We start from the raw sequence: 23,640 nt of genomic DNA, 5'->3' as shown, positions 1-23,640 counted from the left end.
ATGGACTACCACGCTGAGTGCTGCTTCTGTGATCCTGAGGAGGGGCACGGCGGCCCAGATGAGCCGCCGCTCCACAGCATCCACGCTCCCAACCGGATCCGCCCGTCCTCGTACCGAGCCCTGAGGAGCGCCGTGTCCAGCCTGGCCCGCATCGACGACTTCTTCTGTGAGAAGATTGGCTCGGGCTTCTTCTCCGAGGTCTTTAAGGTACGTGAAGGTTCAGGTAGTCAGTGAGGCAGCTGATTGTTTGAAAGAAACTTTTAATAACAAGCAGTGAGAGGTCAACACCGTCAAACACACAATGAACAATAATCTGTGTTCATCTCAGCAGTAATTGGACTCATCACTCCCACAAGTTTCAAGAAAGAGGAAGATAAAGACTGATCGATACTTAATATTTGGGGCTGATACCAGATATCAGGGAGTAAAAAAATCCGATATCGATATGTTGGCTGATAATTTTATATGTACAGAATATATGTAAACCATGTTTGTTATGATACCTCAAATGTAAAAAAGGTGTTATATTTTACAATTTAACAATAAACTTTATTGTATAAAATGACTTATCTGGAACTGTAATAATAAATAATTAGAATGAAATATGATCAACATAGCCTATGCATAAATTAAACTTGAATTAAGAAAAAGGGTCAAATATATATAAAATGCTGCCTATATAACTAGGGATGCACCAATATATCGGCCAAATATCGGTTTTGGCCGATATTCCCCTTGTTGACTAACATCGGCCCATCTGTAAGTAAGATACATTCACTGACGTCAGTGTTAATTGATGTTCTAGATATTTCCAGTCGGATGGTCAGACTCACACAGTAGTAGCAACAGTAGCTATGGAAGTATGGGAATTCTCCTTATTAACTAGGTCATTGTATAGCAGGCTAAATGGATTTTAAAGCAGTTGCTTTTTAAAAAGGAAAAAAAAACATTATTGTGAAAATGATTAAAGTTTTTTTCATGAATTTGTGCTAATTTAAAGATAGTGTAAAATGGGCTGAATTCATTTAAAACAAATCAGTTATTTATTTATTTATTTATTTATTACAATGATTTCTTTGTTTCGCTGTGGAATGAATAACAATAAAACATAAAAACATCATCATCAAGAAAAGAAAAAAGAAATCGATATTGGTATCGGTTATTAGCCACATTCTTATTTAAAAAATCAGTATTGGTATCGCTGCATCCCTTTATATAACTTTAAATCAAAAAAAATATTGGTACGTATCGGACAACATACCAAGTAGTGTGGAAACATCTCCTACCAAACCATACCTGCAATTGATCGTTTACGCACCCAGAGCTAGAAAATATGACTATTACTATGGACCAGCTCACAGCCAATCAATGCAAGCGTTCTTCAATTTAATTTTTTATTTTTCAACATTGCTTTATGCACCTCTTAGGCTCTTTTAATATGGAGCACTTGGTGTATGTCATTTATTTAGTTGTAAAGCACTTTGAGCTGCATTTCTTGTATGAAAGCAGCTATACATATAAAGTTATTATAATTATTAAAGTTATTATTAGTGGAAGAACATTGACAGGAAGCTATTGCCCCAAAGGATTACACTGCAGCTTGTGTCATAGCTGCTGGCTGAAACGCTCTCACTCAATACTGAACCAATTTCAAAAAGATGTGAAAATATGCTCCAGATTGAAAAAGCCCCACAACTTTCCCTTTTAAATACAGTTTGTCTATCAGTGTTATTTTAAAATTCACTGTTTTCAGTCATGAAGGCTGCTGCACCACAGCCGCGCCGGGCCTCATGTTCTAGTATAAAAAGAATTCCAGTGAGTTCCACACAGTCTGTTTGATAAATGACTAAATAACCTGACTCAACTTTGGCCACAATACAATAACAACATAAAGAGGAGATGTTTTTATTAGTTGTACCAGTACATACCCATTTGAGATGACTTTGTAATGAGGATGAATGCAAGAATGGTTTCATTTTGGTGAGTGGTTATAAACATGATCCAGCACCTCTTGGGATTATTACTGACCCATTAGTCAGCAACAAATCCTATTTATAGTGTCCAAGGAGATACAATGGAACAATGGAATCTAAATAAATATAAACACACAGCTAATAATATGAACATAATATACTCCAAACTAATTACATGTATGCACTGATTCATGCCATGCTAACACATTATAACCTAATCCTGCTTAATTTCATAAATAAATTAGATATATTCTATAATACACATAAAATATGACATAAAAACAATCCTCAGTCCTAATAGAACCTGACTGATATATCACTTGGCTGATATTGGCCTATCATAGCTATATCAGCATTGGCTTATATGTGGTCTGATATGTGCTGTTTTTTTGTTTTCTTTTAAAAGTTATACAGGCAGTAGGGCTTGGCGATAAATTGATATTATACAGATATCATGATATTTTATAGATATTGTAATATTGTGATATGGAATAAGTGTCTTTTCCTGCTTTTAAAGGCTGTATTACAGTAAAAATGTCATGTTCTGAGCTTAACAGACTGTTCTACATTATTGATGATAATTTATCATAAATCTATGATAAAAAAAAATAATTGTGAAAGTACCGATAGTCATCCCTTACAATATTGTTAAAATATCAATATTGAGGTATTTGGTAGAAAAATATTGTGATATTTGATTCTGTCTCTTTTGCCCTGTGTTTCTACAGAAGTGTAGCGCCCACTCAACAATCCCACCCCCCCTTTTTTTATTATGCTATTATATTGTAATTATATCAGTGGTATAAAATGATCTTCAAATGACAATAATATCGTTTATCACGATTATTTATGAGACAATATATCGTCCAATTAAAATAGTTATCATGATATAAAATGACTATAGAAAAATAGAGAATAGAAAAATGAAATGAATTTCACTTCATATACTACGTGCAGATCCTCTCATCTTCATCTGGCCTCCTATATCTGAACTGTAACTGTTGCTGTGATAACTTGTAAAATACTTCCTCATAGGTCTTCCAAATCATAACACAAACTGGACTTCCTAAATGATATCAGACCTGCTTCCCAGTACCTGATAAACCACATCACATCACACCATCACAACACCATTTATTAACACAGTGCTGTTGTTGATGTGGACGCCCAGTGAGCAGGAAGGTGGTCATACTGGTTCATGACCAAACATCTGGAGGGGAGCAGCCCAATCTTCTTAAAAAAAAGCTGCTAGAAACTTTATGTCAGTTTTTGATGAGTGTTACTGAGAGTTGTGGTCACTTCAGCTGAGAGTTGTGGTCACTTCTGTCAGAGGATATGACTGACAGTTTATCAGACCAATAGAAGAAGAGTATAACCACACCACACAGAATCCCTTGTCCAATTACCATGAAGTCCAAAATAAGCGAAACACAAAGAAAAACTTACAAACCAAACGACCAAATTTCTAAATGACATCTTTTTTTCCTTACGTCACGCTGTAGCGCTGACATATGTTGGAACAATAATAGTTTAGTTTGTTTTCTGGATGTTTTGTGATCCCACATTTCTTTGTGTTCTTAACAGACGGAATGAATCCCGTACTGTTACCATAAAGTATAAAAGTCAGATCCAGTTCAGTTTACCTCTCCAAAGCTGTCTGAAGGGATAGAAGCTTGATGGCTCTCAGGAATCATACTAGTAGTAAATTGTAGAAACACATGTAAATTCAGTTATGCACAATAACACTTTTACAGACAGACCGGTTCATTTGTAGGAAGCTACATGTTACATGTTAAAATGTCTCTAGTGTGTAATTTCATCTCCTACCTCAACTTAATTTATGTCCCTCTTTTCACCAGAGAGACAGAGATGTTGAGTCTCTGTAAATGAAAGAGTTCAGTGTAAACCTGCTCTGTGTGAAAAGTGTCCTGAGATCACTTGTGTTGTGATTTGGTGCTATATAAATAAAATGAGCTTCCACTTTAAACCATGAACTAGTGATACTGGCAGAAGTTATTTGAATGCAAGATGCTGTGAATTACAGTAGTGCAGCAGGTGAAGCAGATGAATCATTAACTCAACAGTTTCTGGTTAGTTACTGTTTTACCAAACAAGGAAACACTATGTTAGATTCCATAGCTTGTAGGTCAGTGACTATTAAGGGTCAGCAAGATCATCAATTCAAACCTTTTAAAAGCAGCATCAGGTTTGTTAAAATGTACATTTAGTATTTTTGTTGGTTTTATTTCATTTGAAATGACATTTAACCAAAAGTAAGACTGAATGCTCCTGAAAATGTCAAATGGTGTAACCACAAAATAATGATACATATTCAATTTTTTATCACCTACAGTGTATTTAAGTGGACTTAAACTAATAATGACTAAATCTGACTAAACCACATGACAAAAAAACCTAATTGACCCATGTACATCTCTCAATAAGAACACATTTAAATATTATCATTATTATTACTGTTTAGTTTTTAATCACTGATGAAAATGTTACTATATTTGGTTACTTAAACTGGATGATACATGCACAGATCAGTTTGAGTTTACAGCACAGCATAAATTAACCCTCTATTTAATGCTCAACACTAAGTAGATTATTTACACACCTATGTGTGCTTGCATTTGTGTGTGTGTGAATGTGTAGATATCCTGTTTTTTTAAAGTAAGTAAAGGTAAAGGTAAAGTATATAAATATAATGAAGTAGACCTCCTTACTACTAAATCAAGTTTCCATATACAGCATCCACATGTATTCATCATCACTGTGTAAAGTCTGATAATGGAATTGTTGGAGTATTTGCTCAGGGTTAACACAAAGTGGATTCCAGAGAACATTCCTCTGCTCTTATCTGAAATATCTACATCTTTACACAATCACACCCAGAGACTAAGGACGTAGTGCTCAGTGTAGAATATGACCGTTAAAATCTATACAGTAAGTAGTAGTAGCTTTTAACTTGACCACTTAAATGCTAAAAACATCTGTATATTCAATTAAGTTTCATATGATTTAAATGATATGAATACTTGAGTGCCTACAGGTGTGAGCAGACACATTGTTTCAGAATGAAGATGGTTTTGTGCGCTCTGTTTTCCACATGTGTGTTAGTGTAGGTGTGTCCACAGACACTAACCCGTCTACTTCACAAGCTGTCTACACTGTAAAAGTATTCTTTGTATTCTATATTGTAGATAAGAGAGCTGACCTTTGATAAGGGACCTTGAGTGTGACCCAACCCACACAGTTAGGTGGGGGGGATTAACCAGGAACTCTTCTTCTTGTGCTCAAGTAGTAGTAGAAATCTTTTTTATGTTCTCAGGAAACAGGAGACAAATGGGTGTATGCACCTAATGTAACATTTTTACTAAAAGTGCGTTCCCACCAAATGCGATTTCACCCAATCACGCGTCGAGATTACATATAAAATCAACGCAAAGATGCGAATAGACGTGAATTAGTGGCGGGCAAGGCGATACACACGACACACATGTTGTTGTTACTAACACAAATTTACGTTATGGTCACACAATGGTCTCGCGTCCGAACTCGAGCAAGTAGCTCAACAGATTCTCATTTGTCGTGCAAGTAATTCATGTTCATCACGTTTGGTGGGAACATAAAACCAAAATGTGTCATTTCTATATTTCTAGACCTGTCTCTATAAATACTTTTGCTACAAAGATTTCCTTTTAGCACCTAATTGCTCAAGTTAGACACTACCTTACTGAACGATGCCAAAAAGATGACTCATGACCTCCTGCATTTTTCACCTAGAACTTCCTTAATGGAAACAGGACTCTAATAGTATCAAAACGTCAAAACGATACCACCAAACGATCCTTTTTACACTCAGAAAATGGTTGAATGTGGACTTGCTTGTAGCTAATCAACGCAAGCATTCTTCAATTTAATGCGATATGTGACAAGATGTCATCTAAACTCAAAAAAGTGTGACTATACTACTCGCCTGTTACAAGTGCACAAAATATGTAATGGGTATTGAATGAAGTACTCAGTTGGTATCAGTATCACTTTAAGGGTACTGTGGGTACTGGTGCTGGTATTGTCATTTTTTAAATGATACTCAGTCCTACTCATGCTTCTGAATATTCTTGCCTGTATTATTATAACACACTTTATTCAGACTACAGAAAAACCACTGATAGGCTGCAGCTTGTACAGAATTCAACAACAAGAACCAGAAAAATAGATCACATTCCTGAGTTTTAGCATCATCACATAGGCTGCCTATGTCTATGATGCCTATATAGGATTGATTTTGAAATGATTTTATTTATTGGTAAGGCTCATAATAGTTCAGCACCTTCATGCATTTCTGATTACTGATCTATGTTCCAAAACAAGCCTTTAGGTTGTTTAGTTTCAAAAATGAATTAGATGCACCAAATATTCAGAACATACCTCCATCATAAATTAGACAAGCAACCTCTGGTGATAGTTTTAAGAAACAGCTGAAGCCGATTATGATTTATGATCTTGCTTTTCATTATTTTTTTTAAATTTCATACATCTTTTAAATCTTTTATACCCATTTTACACTTAAACATTTTTTCATTAATCTTTTTATTGCTTTTTCTTATTTATAGATTTTCCCCTCAAGTCTTCTTATTAATACCTACATCTTTGATTTTCTTTTCTTCTGTAAAGTACTTTGGGCTATATATTATGTATGAAAGGTGCTATATTAATAAAGCTTATTGTTATTAGTATTATCTTAAACACACACAGTGTACCATACCTGCATTCTACTCAATTATTCTACTCAACTATTTTCCTACTGCTCTTCGTCTTGTGTACAGAAATGCCAAAGTTTATAAAGATACTCATGATCTCTTGACAGGTCAGGTATCGTATCAATTAGAGGCGGAGCTTCTAACTCCCTCCTACTTTGGATGTAGTTGCATCCAAACCATCATGACTAGTGTGTTGAGACAGAGCAGTGTTGGATCCACTGACTGAATTGGCACTAATCAATGATGTTCAGAATTCAGTTCATCAGGTTCATTATTACAGATAAACTCAGCTGTCTGTTTGCCTGTTAACGCTATGCTCTGTGCTCTATATGTGTGTGTGTGTGTGTGTGTGTGCGTGTGCGTGTGCGTGTGTGTGAGTATGTGTATGTGTGTGTGTGTGTGTGCCTCCTGTCTGCTGCTCAGTAATGGCCAAATGGATTTGCGCAGCTCAGGAGGGGTGATGGGAAATCCAGAAAGCCAATTAGTGCTATGCTATTATTATACACACATATACACACATACACACACATACTGTATATGCACACACGCCAACAAACACACAGATCACCTACGGGTCCAGACACTGGCTGAACTTTGCAGGCAAAAAAAAAAAAAAGACCAGTCAATGAACGGTCCAGACACACATAAGCATGTTCATGTAGTGTGACACTAATGCTGCACTCAGAGCTGCTCTAGCTTACTAACCCACTGCAAGCAGTAAATAAAAACAGCATGGTGTTCCCAGGAAGGAATCTTGTTGTTCATCTTTTTTAATTATTTATTTATTTTCCAGAATGAAAATTTGCTGAATTTTGCAGAATGTTTTTTTTTTTGGCATATAAAATAATATACAGTATCTCACAGAAGTGAGTACACCCCTCACATTTTTGCAAATATTTTATTATATCTTTTCATGGGGCAACACTATAGAAATGAAACTTTGATACAATTTAACAGTAAATCCATAAGCTATACAAGCTGTACATGCATATCAAAGTTTCATTTCTATAGTGTTGTCCCATGAAAAGATATAATAAAATATTTGCAAAAAAGTGAGGGGTGTACTCACTTTTGTGAGATACTGTAACAAAACTGTTCAATGAGTTAAAACTCAGTCACATTGTTCTGATATCCAAACACACATCTCGTCCTATCTATCTCTCTATATTGCTCTGTTAGCTACCACCACCCACAAATAGTGACGTGCAGTTTAATGTCCAGTGTGGTCATGTTTGATTGGCTGAATTTTTCTAAATGCCTATGAATACATTATGAGCAAACATTTGAATATTGTACACATTTTACAGGAAAAGACATAATTATGTAAAAATACTGATACTGATTGTATTACTTATATTTGGAATACAATAAGAGATTAAAAAAAAGCAATTAACACAGGTAAACAGGATTAAAAATCGTTTACAAAATCTACGGAAAATCTGTGGAGGTGTCATCGGAATTCTGCTGGCGTATATTCCATGTGGGCCTGCTCATATGGAATCAGAGTTGGTGCATAATATGTATATAAATCAGATACTTTGGTACTTGCCATGCTTCATTTTATCTGGACTGTGTTAATAGTTATCAGTAGATGCAACTCTCATCTTTCACCTCCTTCCTGGTTGTTTTCCAGGTGCAGCATCGCATCACAGGTCAGGTGATGGCACTGAAAATGAACACGCTGGCCAGCAACAAAGCTAACATGCTACGAGAAGTGCAGCTCATGAACAGACTTTGCCACCCCAACATTCTCAGGTAGGACACTTTGTATACATTGTGCATCTAAAAAACACTTTAAACATATAAGGCTGCCTGAAGCTGTTAGTACTGAATGAGATTAGATCAGTAATTTTCACTATTATGGCATGATATTCTCACTTTTCTTAAAGACTGTGTAAAATGAATTCAAACATTTTCTTCTAAACACATTAAATAGGTCATAAATGTATTTCTAAAAAAGGTGTAAAAAGCATTTCAACTATTTAGATTTAAATTATGGAGCTAGGCTTCACAAACTGTGTTTCAACATTTCTATGTTCAGGAAAATCACTACTGCGTTACCCACCCCTGCTGCTGTAGAGGTATAAATACATTCAGCACACACTTCTACTACTACTACAGTCTACAGTTAGCCAGTTAGTTGAGTTAGCCGCCGAGCTAGCCACCGTGTTAGCCGCTGAGCTAGCCACCGAGTTAGCTGCCGAGCTAGCCACCATTTTAGCCTCCGAGCTAGCAGCTAAGCTAGCGGCAGAAAGCTCTCAGACTTAGCGTCCATGTTTCTGGTAGAGGTGGTGACTTTGATTGACAGGTGACACTTGATAGGGGGCGGGGTTTCAGCAAACTCGGCGGGCACACCCACAGCGTTTGGGAGCAGAGAAAGAGGCTGAGTTTTACACAACTTTGAAGCCTAATTTCATATATTTGGTGATTTTTTTAATCATTCAAATTTGGCAGGGTGGTTAACAACACACTTTTCTGTGGTATGTCAAACTCAGAACACATATTTATTCTTACTTTACACAGACTTTAAGTAATTATCAACTAAATAAAGTGTATAGCAAATATGCATGAAAGAGCAGCTGAGCCAATGAGGAAAATTATGTGTAAGTACTGATGTCATCCAGGGGTGGAAGAAGTACTCAGATCAAATATCAAGTATTAGTACAGCAAATTAGAAATACTCCATTACAAGTCCTGCATGAAAAGTCCTACTTAAAGTGAAAGTACTGCAGTATTATGAGTGATGTAGTATGCAGTATTACAGTCAAAGTACTGCAGTATTATGAGTGATGTAGTATGCAGTATTACAGTAAAAGTACTGCAGTTTTATGAGTGATGTAGTATGCAGTATTACAGTAAAAGTACTGCCGTATTATGAGTGATGTAGTATGCAGTATTACAGTAAAAGTACTGCAGTATTATGAGTGATGTAGTATGCAGTATTACAGTAAAAGTACTGCAGTATTATAGTGATGTAGTATGCAGTATTACAGTGAAAGTACTGACGTATGATGAGTGATGTAGTATGCAGTATTACAGTGAAAGTACTGACGTATGATGAGTGATGTAGTATGCAGTATTACAGTAAAAGTACTGCAGTATTATGAGTGATGTAGTATGCAGTATTACAGTAAAAGTACTGCAGTAATATGAGTGATGTAGTATGCAGTATTACAGTAAAAATACTGCAGTATTATGAGTGATGTAGTATGCAGTATTACAGTAAAAGTACTGCAGTAATATGAGTGATGTAGTATGCAGTATTACAGTAAAAATACTGCAGTATTATGAGTGATGTAGTATGCAGTATTACAGTAAAAGTACTGCAGTATTATGAGTGATGTAGTATGCAGTATTACAGTAAAAGTACTGAAGTATTATGAGTGAAGTAGTATGCAGTATTACAGTGAAAGTACTGCAGTATTATGAGTGATGTAGTATGCAGTATTACAGTAAAAGTACTGCAGTATTATGAGTGATGTAGTATGCAGTATTACAGTAAAAGTACTGCAGTATTATAGTGATGTAGTATGCAGTATTACAGTAAAAGTACTGCACTATTATAGTGATGTAGTATGCAGTATTACAGTGAAAGTACTGCAGTATTATGAGTGATGTAGTATGCAGTATTACAGTGAAAGTACTGCAGTATTATGAGTGATGTAGTATGCAGTATTACAGTGAAAGTACTGCAGTATTATGAGTGATGTAGTATGCAGTATTACAGTAAAAGTACTGCAGTTTTATGAGTGATGTAGTATGCAGTATTACAGTAAAAGTACTGCCGTATTATGAGTGATGTAGTATGCAGTATTACAGTAAAAGTACTGCAGTATTATGAGTGATGTAGTATGCAGTATTACAGTAAAAGTACTGCAGTATTATAGTGATGTAGTATGCAGTATTACAGTGAAAGTACTGACGTATGATGAGTGATGTAGTATGCAGTATTACAGTGAAAGTACTGACGTATGATGAGTGATGTAGTATGCAGTATTACAGTAAAAGTACTGCAGTATTATGAGTGATGTAGTATGCAGTATTACAGTAAAAGTACTGCAGTAATATGAGTGATGTAGTATGCAGTATTACAGTAAAAATACTGCAGTATTATGAGTGATGTAGTATGCAGTATTACAGTAAAAGTACTGCAGTAATATGAGTGATGTAGTATGCAGTATTACAGTAAAAATACTGCAGTATTATGAGTGATGTAGTATGCAGTATTACAGTAAAAGTACTGCAGTATTATGAGTGATGTAGTATGCAGTATTACAGTAAAAGTACTGAAGTATTATGAGTGAAGTAGTATGCAGTATTACAGTGAAAGTACTGCAGTATTATGAGTGATGTAGTATGCAGTATTACAGTAAAAGTACTGCAGTATTATGAGTGATGTAGTATGCAGTATTACAGTAAAAGTACTGCAGTATTATAGTGATGTAGTATGCAGTATTACAGTAAAAGTACTGCAGTATTATGAGTGATGTAGTATGCAGTATTACAGTGAAAGTACTGCAGTATTATGAGTGATGTAGTATGCAGTATTACAGTGAAAGTACTGCAGTATTATGAGTGATGTAGTATGCAGTATTACAGTAAAAGTACTGCAGTATTATAGTGATGTAGTATGCAGTATTACAGTAAAAGTACTGCAGTATTATGAGTGATGTAGTATGCAGTATTACAGTGAAAGTACTGCAGTATTATGAGTGATGTAGTATGCAGTATTACAGTGAAAGTACTGCAGTATTATAGTGATGTAGTATGCAGTATTACAGTGAAAGTACTGCAGTATTATAGTGATGTAGTATGCAGTATTACAGTAAAAGTACTGCAGTATTATAGTGATGTAGTATGCAGTATTACAGTAAAAGTACTGCAGTATTATGAGTGATGTAGTATGCAGTATTACAGTGAAAGTACTGCAGTATTATAGTGATGTAGTATGCAGTATTACAGTAAAAGTACTGCAGTATTATGAGTGATGTAGTATGCAGTATTACAGTGAAAGTACTGCACTATTATGAGTGATGTAGTATGCAGTATTACAGTGAAAGTACTGCAGTATTATAGTGATGTAGTATGCAGTATTACAGTGAAAGTACTGCAGTATTATAGTGATGTAGTATGTAGTATTACAGTGAAAGTACTGCAGTATTATAGTGATGTAGTATGCAGTATTACAGTGAAAGTACTGCAGTATTATAGTGATGTAGTATGCAGTATTACAGTGAAAGTACTGCAGTATTATAGTGATGTAGTATGCAGTATTATAGTGAAAGTACTGCAGTATTATGAGTGATGTAGTATGCAGTATTACAGTAAAAGTACTGCACTATTATAGTGATGTAGTATGCAGTATTACAGTAAAAGTACTGCAGTATTATGAGTGATGTAGTATGCAGTATTACAGTGAAAGTACTGCAGTATTATGAGTGATGTAGTATGCAGTATTACAGTGAAAGTACTGCAGTATTATGAGTGATGTAGTATGCAGTATTACAGTAAAAGTACTGCAGTATTATAGTGATGTAGTATGCAGTATTACAGTAAAAGTACTGCAGTATTATGAGTGATGTAGTATGCAGTATTACAGTGAAAGTACTGCAGTATTATGAGTGATGTAGTATGCAGTATTACAGTGAAAGTACTGCAGTATTATAGTGATGTAGTATGCAGTATTACAGTGAAAGTACTGCAGTATTATAGTGATGTAGTATGCAGTATTACAGTGAAAGTACTGCAGTATTATAGTGATGTAGTATGCAGTATTACAGTAAAAGTACTGCAGTATTATAGTGATGTAGTATGCAGTATTACAGTAAAAGTACTGCACTATTATGAGTGATGTAGTATGCAGTATTACAGTGAAAGTACTGCAGTATTATAGTGATGTAGTATGCAGTATTACAGTGAAAGTACTGCAGTATTATAGTGATGTAGTATGTAGTATTACAGTGAAAGTACTGCAGTATTATAGTGATGTAGTATGCAGTATTACAGTGAAAGTACTGCAGTATTATAGTGATGTAGTATGCAGTATTACAGTGAAAGTACTGCAGTATTATAGTGATGTAGTATGCAGTATTATAGTGAAAGTACTGCAGTATTATAGTGATGTAGTATGCAGTATTACAGTGAAAGTACTGCAGTATTATAGTGATGTAGTATGCAGTATTACAGTGAAAGTACTGCAGTATTATAGTGATGTAGTATGCAGTATTACAGTAAAAGTACTGCAGTATTATGAGTGATGTAGTATGCAGTATTACAGTAAAAGTACTGCAGTATTATAGTGATGTAGTATGCAGTATTACAGTAAAAGTACTGCACTATTATGAGTGATGTAGTATGCAGTATTACAGTGAAAGTACTGCAGTATTATAGTGATGTAGTATGCAGTATTACAGTGAAAGTACTGCAGTATTATAGTGATGTAGTATGTAGTATTACAGTGAAAGTACTGCAGTATTATAGTGATGTAGTATGCAGTATTACAGTGAAAGTACTGCAGTATTATAGTGATGTAGTATGCAGTATTACAGTGAAAGTACTGCAGTATTATAGTGATGTAGTATGCAGTATTATAGTGAAAGTACTGCAGTATTATAGTGATGTAGTATGCAGTATTACAGTGAAAGTACTGCAGTATTATAGTGATGTAGTATGCAGTATTACAGTGAAAGTACTGCAGTATTATAGTGATGTAGTATGCAGTATTACAGTAAAAGTACTGCAGTATTATGAGTGATGTAGTATGCAGTATTACAGTGAAAGTACTGCAGTATTATAGTGATGTAGTATGCAGTATTACAGTGAAAGTACTGCAGTATTATAGTGAAAGTAGGCCCCTCCAAAGGGTCAGCAGATAAATGTGAGTCACATGAGTCAGATGATTAATGGGAGAGGAAAGAAGAAAAAACAAAAGTTCTGATACATAAATGTGTTTTCAGTTTTTGGACTTTTTCTCTAATCTTTCTAAACCATGTGAGAAGTTTAGAGGAAAAAATTACTATTTGGTGGAGCTGATAACAACTCAATGTGAGCCCACCTTTAACAATGTGTTGTATTTTAAAAGCTTGTTATATTATCCATCGTGTCAACTCATCTGAAAAGTAACTAAAGCTGTCAAATAAATGTAGTGGAGTAGATAGTACAATATTTCCCTCTGAGATGTAGAAAGTAGCATCACATGGAAATACCTGAAATACCTCAAAATAATTGTACTTCTAATTGAACCTCTTCACTGCTGTTAATGAACACAAGGGGGTGCTGAATTGACACATTTCAACGTGTACATGTATTGGTTGAATGCAGGCTGTAACAATGAAGGAAGATACTGTGACTGTAGTTTCTGCACTTCTTCTCAGGTTTCTTGGAGTTTGTGTGCACGAGGGTCAACTCCACGCTCTGACTGAGGTAAATCCATCACTCACACTTCTCCTTTTCATTCTTCATGCTTCAGCAGTGTCACATTTCTAGTGTCTCTCACTTTCTCACTGGTCTTTTATTACCTTCACCTGGTTTCATTCATTATTATTATTAAGATAATTATAATACAGCTGCTATACAGTCATCATCAGTGTGAGTCTGCTTTAATGATTATGCTCCAGTAGTTGTAGAAGTTTACAAAAGGAGTCTTCCAAACTCATGATGAAAGGTTTACATGGTTACCGTAGAGACAGAGGTGAACATAGCTGCCTCAGTCTGACCGAGTCATCTGACTCAGTCTAATGAAAATACTCCTTCTTAAAAACAACAAAAAACAAGTTAAGTTTAAAATGTAGTATTTTTGGGTGAAAACTGATAAAAAATATGTGGGTCATATATATATATATATATGTATATGTATATATATATATATATATATATATATATATATATATATATATATATATATATATATATATATATATATATATATATACATGTACATATGTAGTTTGATATATATATGTGTGTATGTATGTATATATCCACTGTTGCCAAATGTCTAGTATATACTGCCATACCATCTGGGAGAGGGGTGGTTACCATGGCTACACCATAAGACAAATCAGACAGATCAGAAGTGACAGCTGTGGTTGTATCTTACAAACAGTACTAAGCAGTGTATATGTTTCATGTCTTCCTCTATTTATGGGTGTGCAGTTGTTGAATTACACACACACAAAAGTTTGAGATTTGGCTCTTCTCACTCACTTTTTCTTTTGTCCTCCATCTCTTCCTGTAGTACATAAATGGAGGCAACTTGGAGCAGCTTCTGGACAGTGATCTATACCTGTCGTGGGGGGTCAGGATTGGTCTGTCTCTGGATATCGCCCGGGGGCTTCAGTACCTGCACAGCAAAGGCATATTCCACAGAGACCTCACCTCCAAGGTACAGCAGACCAGAGTGAGATGCACTGTATTGATCATGAGGGAGAATCAACCACAGACATCTTGTACCAAAACTAATAGAGCGAGTAAATGTTAAGGAAGGTGCATTGAACTCAACTCAACTCAACCACTCAAAGTGCTGTACATAAATAGATAAAACAATACAGGAATGTAAAACAATTAACAGGAAATAAATACTAAGATAATTGTCTATTGTTTTTAAAACAAATTAAAAACAATAACTAAAAAACTAACAAACCATAAAACACTAAAACAGGAGCGGAGGCTCATGCACGGTTGAAAGCCAAGGAATAAAAATGGGTTTTAAGACGAGTTTTAAAAACAGACAGTGAGGAGGCTTGTCTAATATTTAAAGGAAGCTCGTTCCATAATTTAGGAGCAGCTACAGAAAAGGCTCTCTCCCCTCTGAGCTTCCGCTTTGACCTCGGTACCTCCAGGAGCAGCAGATCAGCTGACCTGAGGCACCGAGCAGGAGCGTGGGGGTGAAGGAGCTCAGAGAGGTAGAGCAGGGCCAGTCCATTTAAAGATTTAAAAACAAATAAAAGAATCTTAAAAGGGACTCTAAAGTGTTCAGGTAGCCAGTGGAGGGATGCCAGGATGGGCGTTATGTGCTCCCTCTTATGTAATCCAGTTACGAAGGTCTGTATGTTTTACTGTTGCTTAGATACATCTGGCCTCCTATCAACCGAATCAGGAAACAGGAGGCTCGAAGCAAATGAATAACAGGAAACAAGCTGAAAATATCATGGTGTTAGAAAGTTAAGAGTTAAATGTAAGAGCCTTTGTTGTTGTGAAAACGCCCTAATATGCCTAAATGCCACCAACAGCATTTAGTGTGCTTTAATCGAACCGTAGTTAGTTTTACTCCTTGTTTCAGTTCATTTGGGTCGGTCAGAATAATCTATAAATGATATACATACAACACTGAAGCTTTGCAGCCATGGCCACTAACAAGCCAATTATCTTGAGTTGGACGTCAGTGAGAAGATCAGAAGCCTTGACTATGAACAGCAAGCAAATCAGAGAGAATAGCAGTGTGTTATATTGATAAACTGACTTTTCCTACTATCCAGTGGGCCAGATATGGCTGCGGGCCATATGTTTGACACCAGTGTGTCAGACAATGTTCCTGCTCATATTACAGAATGATTGAACCAGCTCACGTCTCACCAAATAAATGTGTTTATTTGTATTTGATGTGTTTTAAGGTGTTTCTAGATGTAACCTACTTACTGACTGTTTTACTGTGCAGAACTGTCTGGTTCGCTGTGACAACGGTGCGTTCACTGCTGTGGTGGGAGACTTCGGCCTGGCAGAGAAGATCCCAGATTACAGGTCAGTGGGGAGAATCCACACTCTACTCTACATCACTATTGTTTTATTTATATAGTATTGTGTTATTTGATTTTATTTGTTATCACTTATTCAAGAATACTGTTGTGTCCATTTTGAATGTCACCATAGGCTCAATAAAGTTTACCCTACCCTCCCCTACCTAAATATATAATATATAATATCATGCAGTATAATTATACATTTATTTTTCTGATCTTTCTATTCGGCTTGTTTTACCCTTTTTACTTTACTGATACTGTGATTTCATGTATTGTTTGTTGTTAACAAAGCTAATGGGGATCCTAATGAATTGGATTGTACATTGTGTCCTATTTCTACCTAATGAAGCAGGCCTGTCTCTATAACTGCTTTAATCAGCTGATATATTGTCTCAAAAATAATGGCAATAAACGGTATCATACAGTATCGTACAAGAAGTCCATATGTAGATATGATGATGTTGATAATTACATGATTGTATGATAAGTCAATAATGGAGTGTGTCTAACATTATAATTAATATCAAAGCTAATTCTCACTGGTGTCATTCTTCACAGTGATGGTGCAGAGAAGCAGCCTCTGGCCATCGTGGGCTCTCCCTATTGGATGGCTCCTGAAGTTCTGAGAGGAGAGCTGTACGATGAGAAGGTAAAACTGTTTCTTTTTATTGTCTTCTGCAATATTAAAACAACACTTTAATATTGTGAAAGAAGAAATAACACCTCTAAACACACCCTTAACCATTTCAGTACATGCAGACTTAAGATGTATACTGCTGTCTAACTGACTGAGTACATATTGTTCTTATACTGTAATTATATAAACATTTAAACTGCTCTTCCACTAAAATAAACACACTTGAATATCACCAGGATGTTCATAGTTTCCAGGGTGTGTTCCATTCCACTCACTCCCAGTCAGATGAAGAATGTAGATATTAAAGCAGCAGACTGCAGAGGACCAACAGTACAGTATTTGAACAGTATTTTACCCCCAAGCTTATAATTGTGTTTAAATTCTCTCCACATAGAACATAAACTGTGCTGTGTTGTATTTAGTTCTATACTTGTAACATAAATAACAGTTAATCCAAAACTAACATGTGAAATCATGTTGGAGCTCCAACCTGTGTGTGCTCAGTCAGAGGTAACACACACACACATACACACACATACACACACACACACACACACACACACACACACACACACACACACACACACACACACACACACACACAACCAGGATAGAACTGACATCACTTCCTGTCCTCTGCTCAGGTGGATGTATTTGCATACGGCATCATCCTGTGTGAGATCATTGCCCGGATTGAAGCTGATCCTGATTTCTTACCCAGGACAGAGGTAGGTGTGTGTGTGTGTGTGTGTGTGTGTGTGTGTGTGTGTGTGTGTGGGGGGGGGGGGGGGGGGGGGTAACTGTCAACCAGTAATCCCATCTCATGATCTGCCACTTATATGTCATCTTCAAATTAGATGATGTATTCTACATCATTTATGTATTTTTATCTTTATTGATCATTGTTATTTTCTTAGTATAATAATAATTATTGGTATTTTTTTCCTTTTTTTAACGTTTATTCTATTTACTTGTTTTTTTTAAATTTTTGCTGAATTTATATATACTTGAATGTATATGTACTGTATATGAGTGTATGTATGTGTGGAGGTAGGTGTGTTCATACATACAATGTTTAAGTATGTGAACTATAACTCTTCTTTTCTGCTACATTTAATGAATGAATTAATTAATTAATTTAAACTTTTCCTTATTGCACAGACTGTTATGGGCGGATGTTATATGTTGTGTCAATTTAAAACATCAAACAAAGCTTTGAAAGAAGTCCTATTGTAACATAAGAATGAACTGAATAACTGTATAAAGTGCAACACTTGTTTAAAGCCTATATGTTTATTTATACTTGATGTTACTGGTGTGTGTGTGTGTGTGTGTGTGTGTGTGTGTGTGTGTGTGTGTGTGTGTGTGTGTGTAGGACTTTGGTCTGGATGTGGAGACATTTGAGAACATGGTTGGTGATTGTCCACCAGCGTTCTTAAGCCTCGCCGTCACCTGCTGTAATGTAAGTGTAACTCATGACTGTTATTATGTTAGTCAGGGTTTCACACAGTTTCACTCTTCTTTGACATCATCATGAACTGTTGGATCTCTCTGAGGTTTCATGAATTAGAATAATTAGAATGATGTTCTTTTCAGATGAGTGCAGAGAGGCGCCCCTCCTTCTCTGACATTGTCTTCACACTGGAGAGCATGGAGAGAGGAGAAGAGGAAGAGAAGTCCATTGCACTTGGTAAAAAGAACAAATAAAAGACTTTCTATTGACTTCATTAAATTAAAAGCACATATTTCTGAGTATAGTCACTTGTAGATTTGATACTTTTTATACCTTTGATTCTGATGATCCAGAGGTTGCATGTCATTTTACAGTAACTGTACAGATGTGATGTAACCACTGATAATCACTGTCCAGACTTTTCTCTTTTCATATTTCACACACATGAGCTGAGGAGTGTGTATCACTGAGAACAAAACTGAAACAGTGAAGGTCCTGAAACTAAATATAACCCAGAGCCCCTTTTTAAGAAAGGGCCTCACGATCAGATGATAAAGCAGAGGACATGAAATATGATCTAAGCCAGAAGTATTTGTCCCTGCGGAAAAAAATATTTGTCCCTCTGATGAAAATTCTGACAACAATCTAATATAATTTTTCACAAAATCTACAAATATCAAAATAAATCCTAATTATTTTCATATATCCTTGTTATATCTAATACTGCCCCCACACCAGGAGAGACATTCAAGTCATGCTATCTTAAGTCCAATAAACCTTCCACAAATGAAAGCTTAATATGTGAATTCAACAACTTTTGCCAGTGGAAGAGAAATGCTGTGTTGATGCCAGTTTCCCTTTTAGATACAATATTTAACAGTGTTGTAAATCTGTTTTAGTGTTACATTGTAACATTGTAATGTTTATTGTATACATTTAAAAAAACAAACATATGAACCTGAGTTTCCACTGCATCAGTTAACTCCCCAGTTTCATGTATATGAAGGCTTGACAAATGCCTGCCTTCAGACATGAACTCTCCCGTGTGTGAGTCTGTGAAAATGAAACTATCTCCAAACCTCATTCAGAGGGGAAAGTTGGGGAAATTTGTGATGATGTGATGATGCTTAATCCTCAAGTCTGACAGTGAAATGCTGATATGAGAGTAAAAACTGGATTAACTTTACATCTGCTGCAGTTTCCATCGATTCCTTTTTAACTTAAAATGGCAAATTAAAGATGACCTCAAAGATACTTTTTTCCCCCTCGTTTAAATTTTTATTGAATTCTTAATAGCACAGTATATGAGTATAGGGTTGTTCATACATTTCGGAAACTTGGCATAAACATATTACATGTCACAGAGGAAAAGCAAAGTAAGAAATATAAGGGGGAAAACCAGTCTACAGAGGGACAAAGAAGCTATGTTGTATTTAGTCTTTGATTTCTTAGGCTGGGTTTTCATTAGTCCTTGTGTTAGTCCAAAAAAGATCCCAAGAGGTCATCCCATCCTCCTTCTTAGCCAACAGTTTGTGGAGCATAGACTCATAAGATGCAGACCGCATCTTATGAGTCTAGTCTCTCCAGCACCCCCGAATAGACCTTACCAGGGAGGCTGAGGAGTGTGATCCCCCTATAGTTGGAACACACCCTCTGGTCCCCCTTCTCAAAAAGAGGGACCACCACCCCAGTCTGCCAATCCAGAGGCATTGCCCCCGATGTGCACGCGATGCTGCAGAATCGTGTCAACCATGACAGCCCCACAACATCCAGGGCCTTAAGGAACTCCAGGCGGATCTCATCCACCCCCAGGGCCCTCCCACCGAGGAGGTTTTTGACCACCTCAGCAACCTCAGCCCCAGAGATAGGAGAGCCCACACCTGAGTCCCCAGGCCCTGCATCCTTACTGGAAGGCGTGTCGGTGGGATTGAGGAGGTCTTCGAAGTATTCCTTCCTTGCACCGTCCCCACCGTACACAGTGTTGACGATGCACTGCTTCCCCCTCCTGAGACACCGGACGATGGTCCAGAATCTCTTCAAAGCCGTCCGCAAGTCTTTTTCCATGGCCTCACCAAACTCCTCCCATGTCTGGGTTTTTGCCTCAGCGACCACCGCAGCTGCATTACGCTTGGCCTGCCGGTACCTGCCTGCTGCCTCTGGAGTCCCACAGGCCAATAAGGTCCTATAGGACTCCTTCTTCAGCTTGACGGCATCCCTCACCGCCGGTGTCCACCAGCGGGTTCGGGGATTGCCGCCACGGCTGGCACTGACCATCTTGCGGCCACAGCTCCGGTCGGCCACCTTAACAATGGAGGCACGGAACATGGCCCACTCGGACTCGATGTCCCCCGCCTCCCCCGGTACGTGGTCAAAGCTCTCCTGGAGGTGGGAGTTGAAACTCTCTCTGACAGGAGACTCTGCCAGACGTTCCCAGCAGACCCTCACACTACGTTTGGGTCTGCCAGGTCTAGAGCTAGCTTCTGCAGCCTTCGGCTGCCGCCCAGTTCACAGTGCACCCAACCCCCCTGGCCCCTGGCTCCTATGGGTGGTGAGCCCACGGGAAGGGGGTCCCACGTTGCCTCTTCGGGCTGTGCCTGGCCGGGGCATTCAGTCTTACTTTTGGTAAAAAAAATGTTGCAAATGTCATTTAAATGATATAAAACCAACAAAAATACTAAATGTACATTTTAACAAACTTTTAACAAAACTATTTTAAAGATATTTTTAAGTTTCTCATCATGCCAACGATCATTCATCACTGACACATATACATCCTGTTCATTCCCTTCTTGATGTCTCTGTCTGTGTTTCTCCCTCCTTCCCTCTCTCAGAGCCTGTGGTGGTGGACGTCAGCCCGTACCGGCGCCGCAGCTCTCCCTGTCACCATGGCGACCGCAGTCAGCTGCGTCAGGGTTTGGCGAGGAGCCAGTCCGACATGTTGCCCCCGGCGACTCTGACCCCTCCTCTGCTTGGGACCCCTGCGCGGGTCAACCCCTTCTCACTTAGACAGGACCTGAATGGAGGGCGGTGTAAACTCTTAGACACGCCCAGCAAGTCTGTCATCTCCCTGACCTTCACCCTCCCAGCTCTTCGTGATCCTTGTGCCTCCCCCCACCTTCTCAGAGGGACGCCGGGTATGCGGGCGCCACCGAGGAGATGCCAGTCGCTCCCTTGCACCCCAGAGCTCAGCCGGACTGTAGCCTTGCCAAGAGACACAGGTGGGACAGAGGAAGAGAGGGATGAGGACGACAGAGTGGCGGCTGTTGATGGAGGGATGGAGAAGGATGTGGAGGATGACATGAGGAAAAAGGCGAGGGTGGATGAAAGATTGACAGAGGAGCACATTGAGATAACTGAGAAGAGAGAGGTGTTAAAGCAGGAGGAGGGGTTGGGAGATGATTCAGGTCATCCAGTTGAGCTGGACATGGTGTCTCTGGAGCGGTTGGAGGAGGAGGAGGAAGAGGAGACTGTATGTCTAACAGAACCCATGGACTGTACCAAGTCTCCAGAGCCAGTAGAAGGAGTCCTGGACTCCAAACCTGGAAGAACCCTGCCCACCTCCACCTCCTCCTCCTCTTTACGGACCAATGGCTGGCGACTTCCCATCTCCAACGGACCGCCCTCTCTACCTCCTCTGCCACGACTGGACAATAACAACAGCTCAGCTCTTGTGATTGGCCAGCCGGTGCAGTGGGGTGGAGGGGCTCAAACTAACGGTTACAGCGGTGCCCAGGTCATCTCCTCTGACCCCACCGGCCCCTCTGAGCAGGATGAGGTCATTTCATGTCCTGGATGCTGTCTGGTGGGTCTGAGTTTCCCCTCAGTGTGCCTCCGCGGTTCCACGGCCATACCCGCCCCGCGCCGAAGGGCTTCGTTACCACGGCAGCGGCCCTACCGGAACCTCAACGGCACCATAACCGGCGGCAGCTCGTCTTCGTCAGCGACCGCCACCACAGCAACTAAAGCTCTACTGTGTCGCAACACCAACAGACTCGTAGTGGCTGGACCATCTCTGCCATGTGAACCAGGACGGTCCCTGCCAGAGGCCCAGACATAGACCCTCACTCTATGGGGGCTTTTGCTTTGAACTTGTGACACGCACCAGCACTAAATGTTAGCGGACAAATAGAACATTACTATATGTTGCTATGAGATGTGTTGTTAATTCTGTAGTAGTGAGAGGGAGCTAAGCTAAGCAGAATACAGCTGAATCAGACCAGACCCAGTGAGCTACAGTCAGGATCAACAACACATCACTGCCATGGCAACGGTGCTGATCCAATCAGAGCAGCTAGTCTAACTCCCAGTGATGCACGCCCCCATCTCTACTGAACCAAATCACACCGAAACTCATCTACACTCAAGTTCTAGAGGCTGTAATGGAAAGAGTGTGTGTGGCTGATTTAACACTTTGAAGGACGGATTGAGTCAAAGGATACTTCCAGTTTATTAATCAGGTCTTATTTTTGTAGTTTTGCTCTGATTTGTATCAGATCCCAGCCAGCATGTCCATGTGGGCCCCATAGGGGTTACATTTGGGCTGCAAATATAGTCTCAAGTGGGTTTGTCTGCAGTTTCCATGGTGGCCCCACCTGTGTTTGCCCAAATGGGCTTCAAGTGGGATCAGAATGGACATTAAATGGGGCCCATTTAGCCAGCCCACATGTGCTTCACATGTGAGGCCCATGTTTCTGAAACAATATGGGGCCCATATAATTTGCCCTGTTTATGCCCATGCCCACTTAGTCCACTTAAATCCCTTATGGGGCACATACAGTCAGCCCACATGGGCTTCACATGTGGGGCCCATGTTACTGAAACCATGTGGGACCTGCAAAATGTTCCTAGTTCAAACCCATGCCCACTGGGGCCCACATGGAAATGCTGGTCCAGAAACATGAGCAGGTTGCAAACATTTATTATTCAGAGAAAACAAAAGCAAAGAGTTCAATTATGACCCAAGCCTTAGTGTTATTAACATCAATCACAGTTCATTATTTCTGCCTTTTTTTCTGATGTGATGATTATTACAACATTTTGGTTGCTATCACTCTCAGGGTATTTTGCAAAT

General features: G+C 38.3%; 1 protein-coding gene across 1 annotated transcript; it reads left to right on the top strand.

Moving 5' to 3' along the window:
- On the top strand, window positions 1-22,858 carry LOC128374001 (dual specificity testis-specific protein kinase 2-like). The gene is made up of 11 exons (XM_053334216.1): window positions 1-207; window positions 8,376-8,497; window positions 14,116-14,164; window positions 14,979-15,125; window positions 16,398-16,480; window positions 17,038-17,128; window positions 17,761-17,844; window positions 18,492-18,578; window positions 18,713-18,806; window positions 21,401-21,855; window positions 21,919-22,858. Exons 1-11 carry the CDS (start codon window positions 1-3, stop codon window positions 22,624-22,626), a joined length of 2,127 nt encoding a protein of 708 aa, XP_053190191.1. The 3' UTR covers window positions 22,627-22,858.
- Window positions 22,859-23,640: the final 782 nt, after the last annotated feature.

The sequence above is a fragment of the Scomber japonicus genome, chromosome 2, assembly GCF_027409825.1.
Source record: "Scomber japonicus isolate fScoJap1 chromosome 2, fScoJap1.pri, whole genome shotgun sequence".
Lineage (NCBI taxonomy): Eukaryota > Metazoa > Chordata > Actinopteri > Scombriformes > Scombridae > Scomber > Scomber japonicus.
This window is presented reverse-complemented; position numbering and strand designations above follow the sequence as displayed.

What these genes read in the sequence shown, in the direction of transcription:
- LOC128374001 (XM_053334216.1), top strand. Translation starts at nt 1, where the DNA reads ATGGACTACCACGCTGAGTGCTGCTTCTGTGATCCTGAGGAGGGGCAC. An exon ending in GAGAAGATCCCAGATTACAG is followed by an intron (nt 16,481 to 17,037) that starts GTCAGTGGGGAG and finishes CATTCTTCACAG; the next exon opens with TGATGGTGCAGAGAAGCAGC. An exon ending in TCGCCGTCACCTGCTGTAAT is followed by an intron (nt 18,579 to 18,712) that starts GTAAGTGTAACT and finishes TGTTCTTTTCAG; the next exon opens with ATGAGTGCAGAGAGGCGCCC.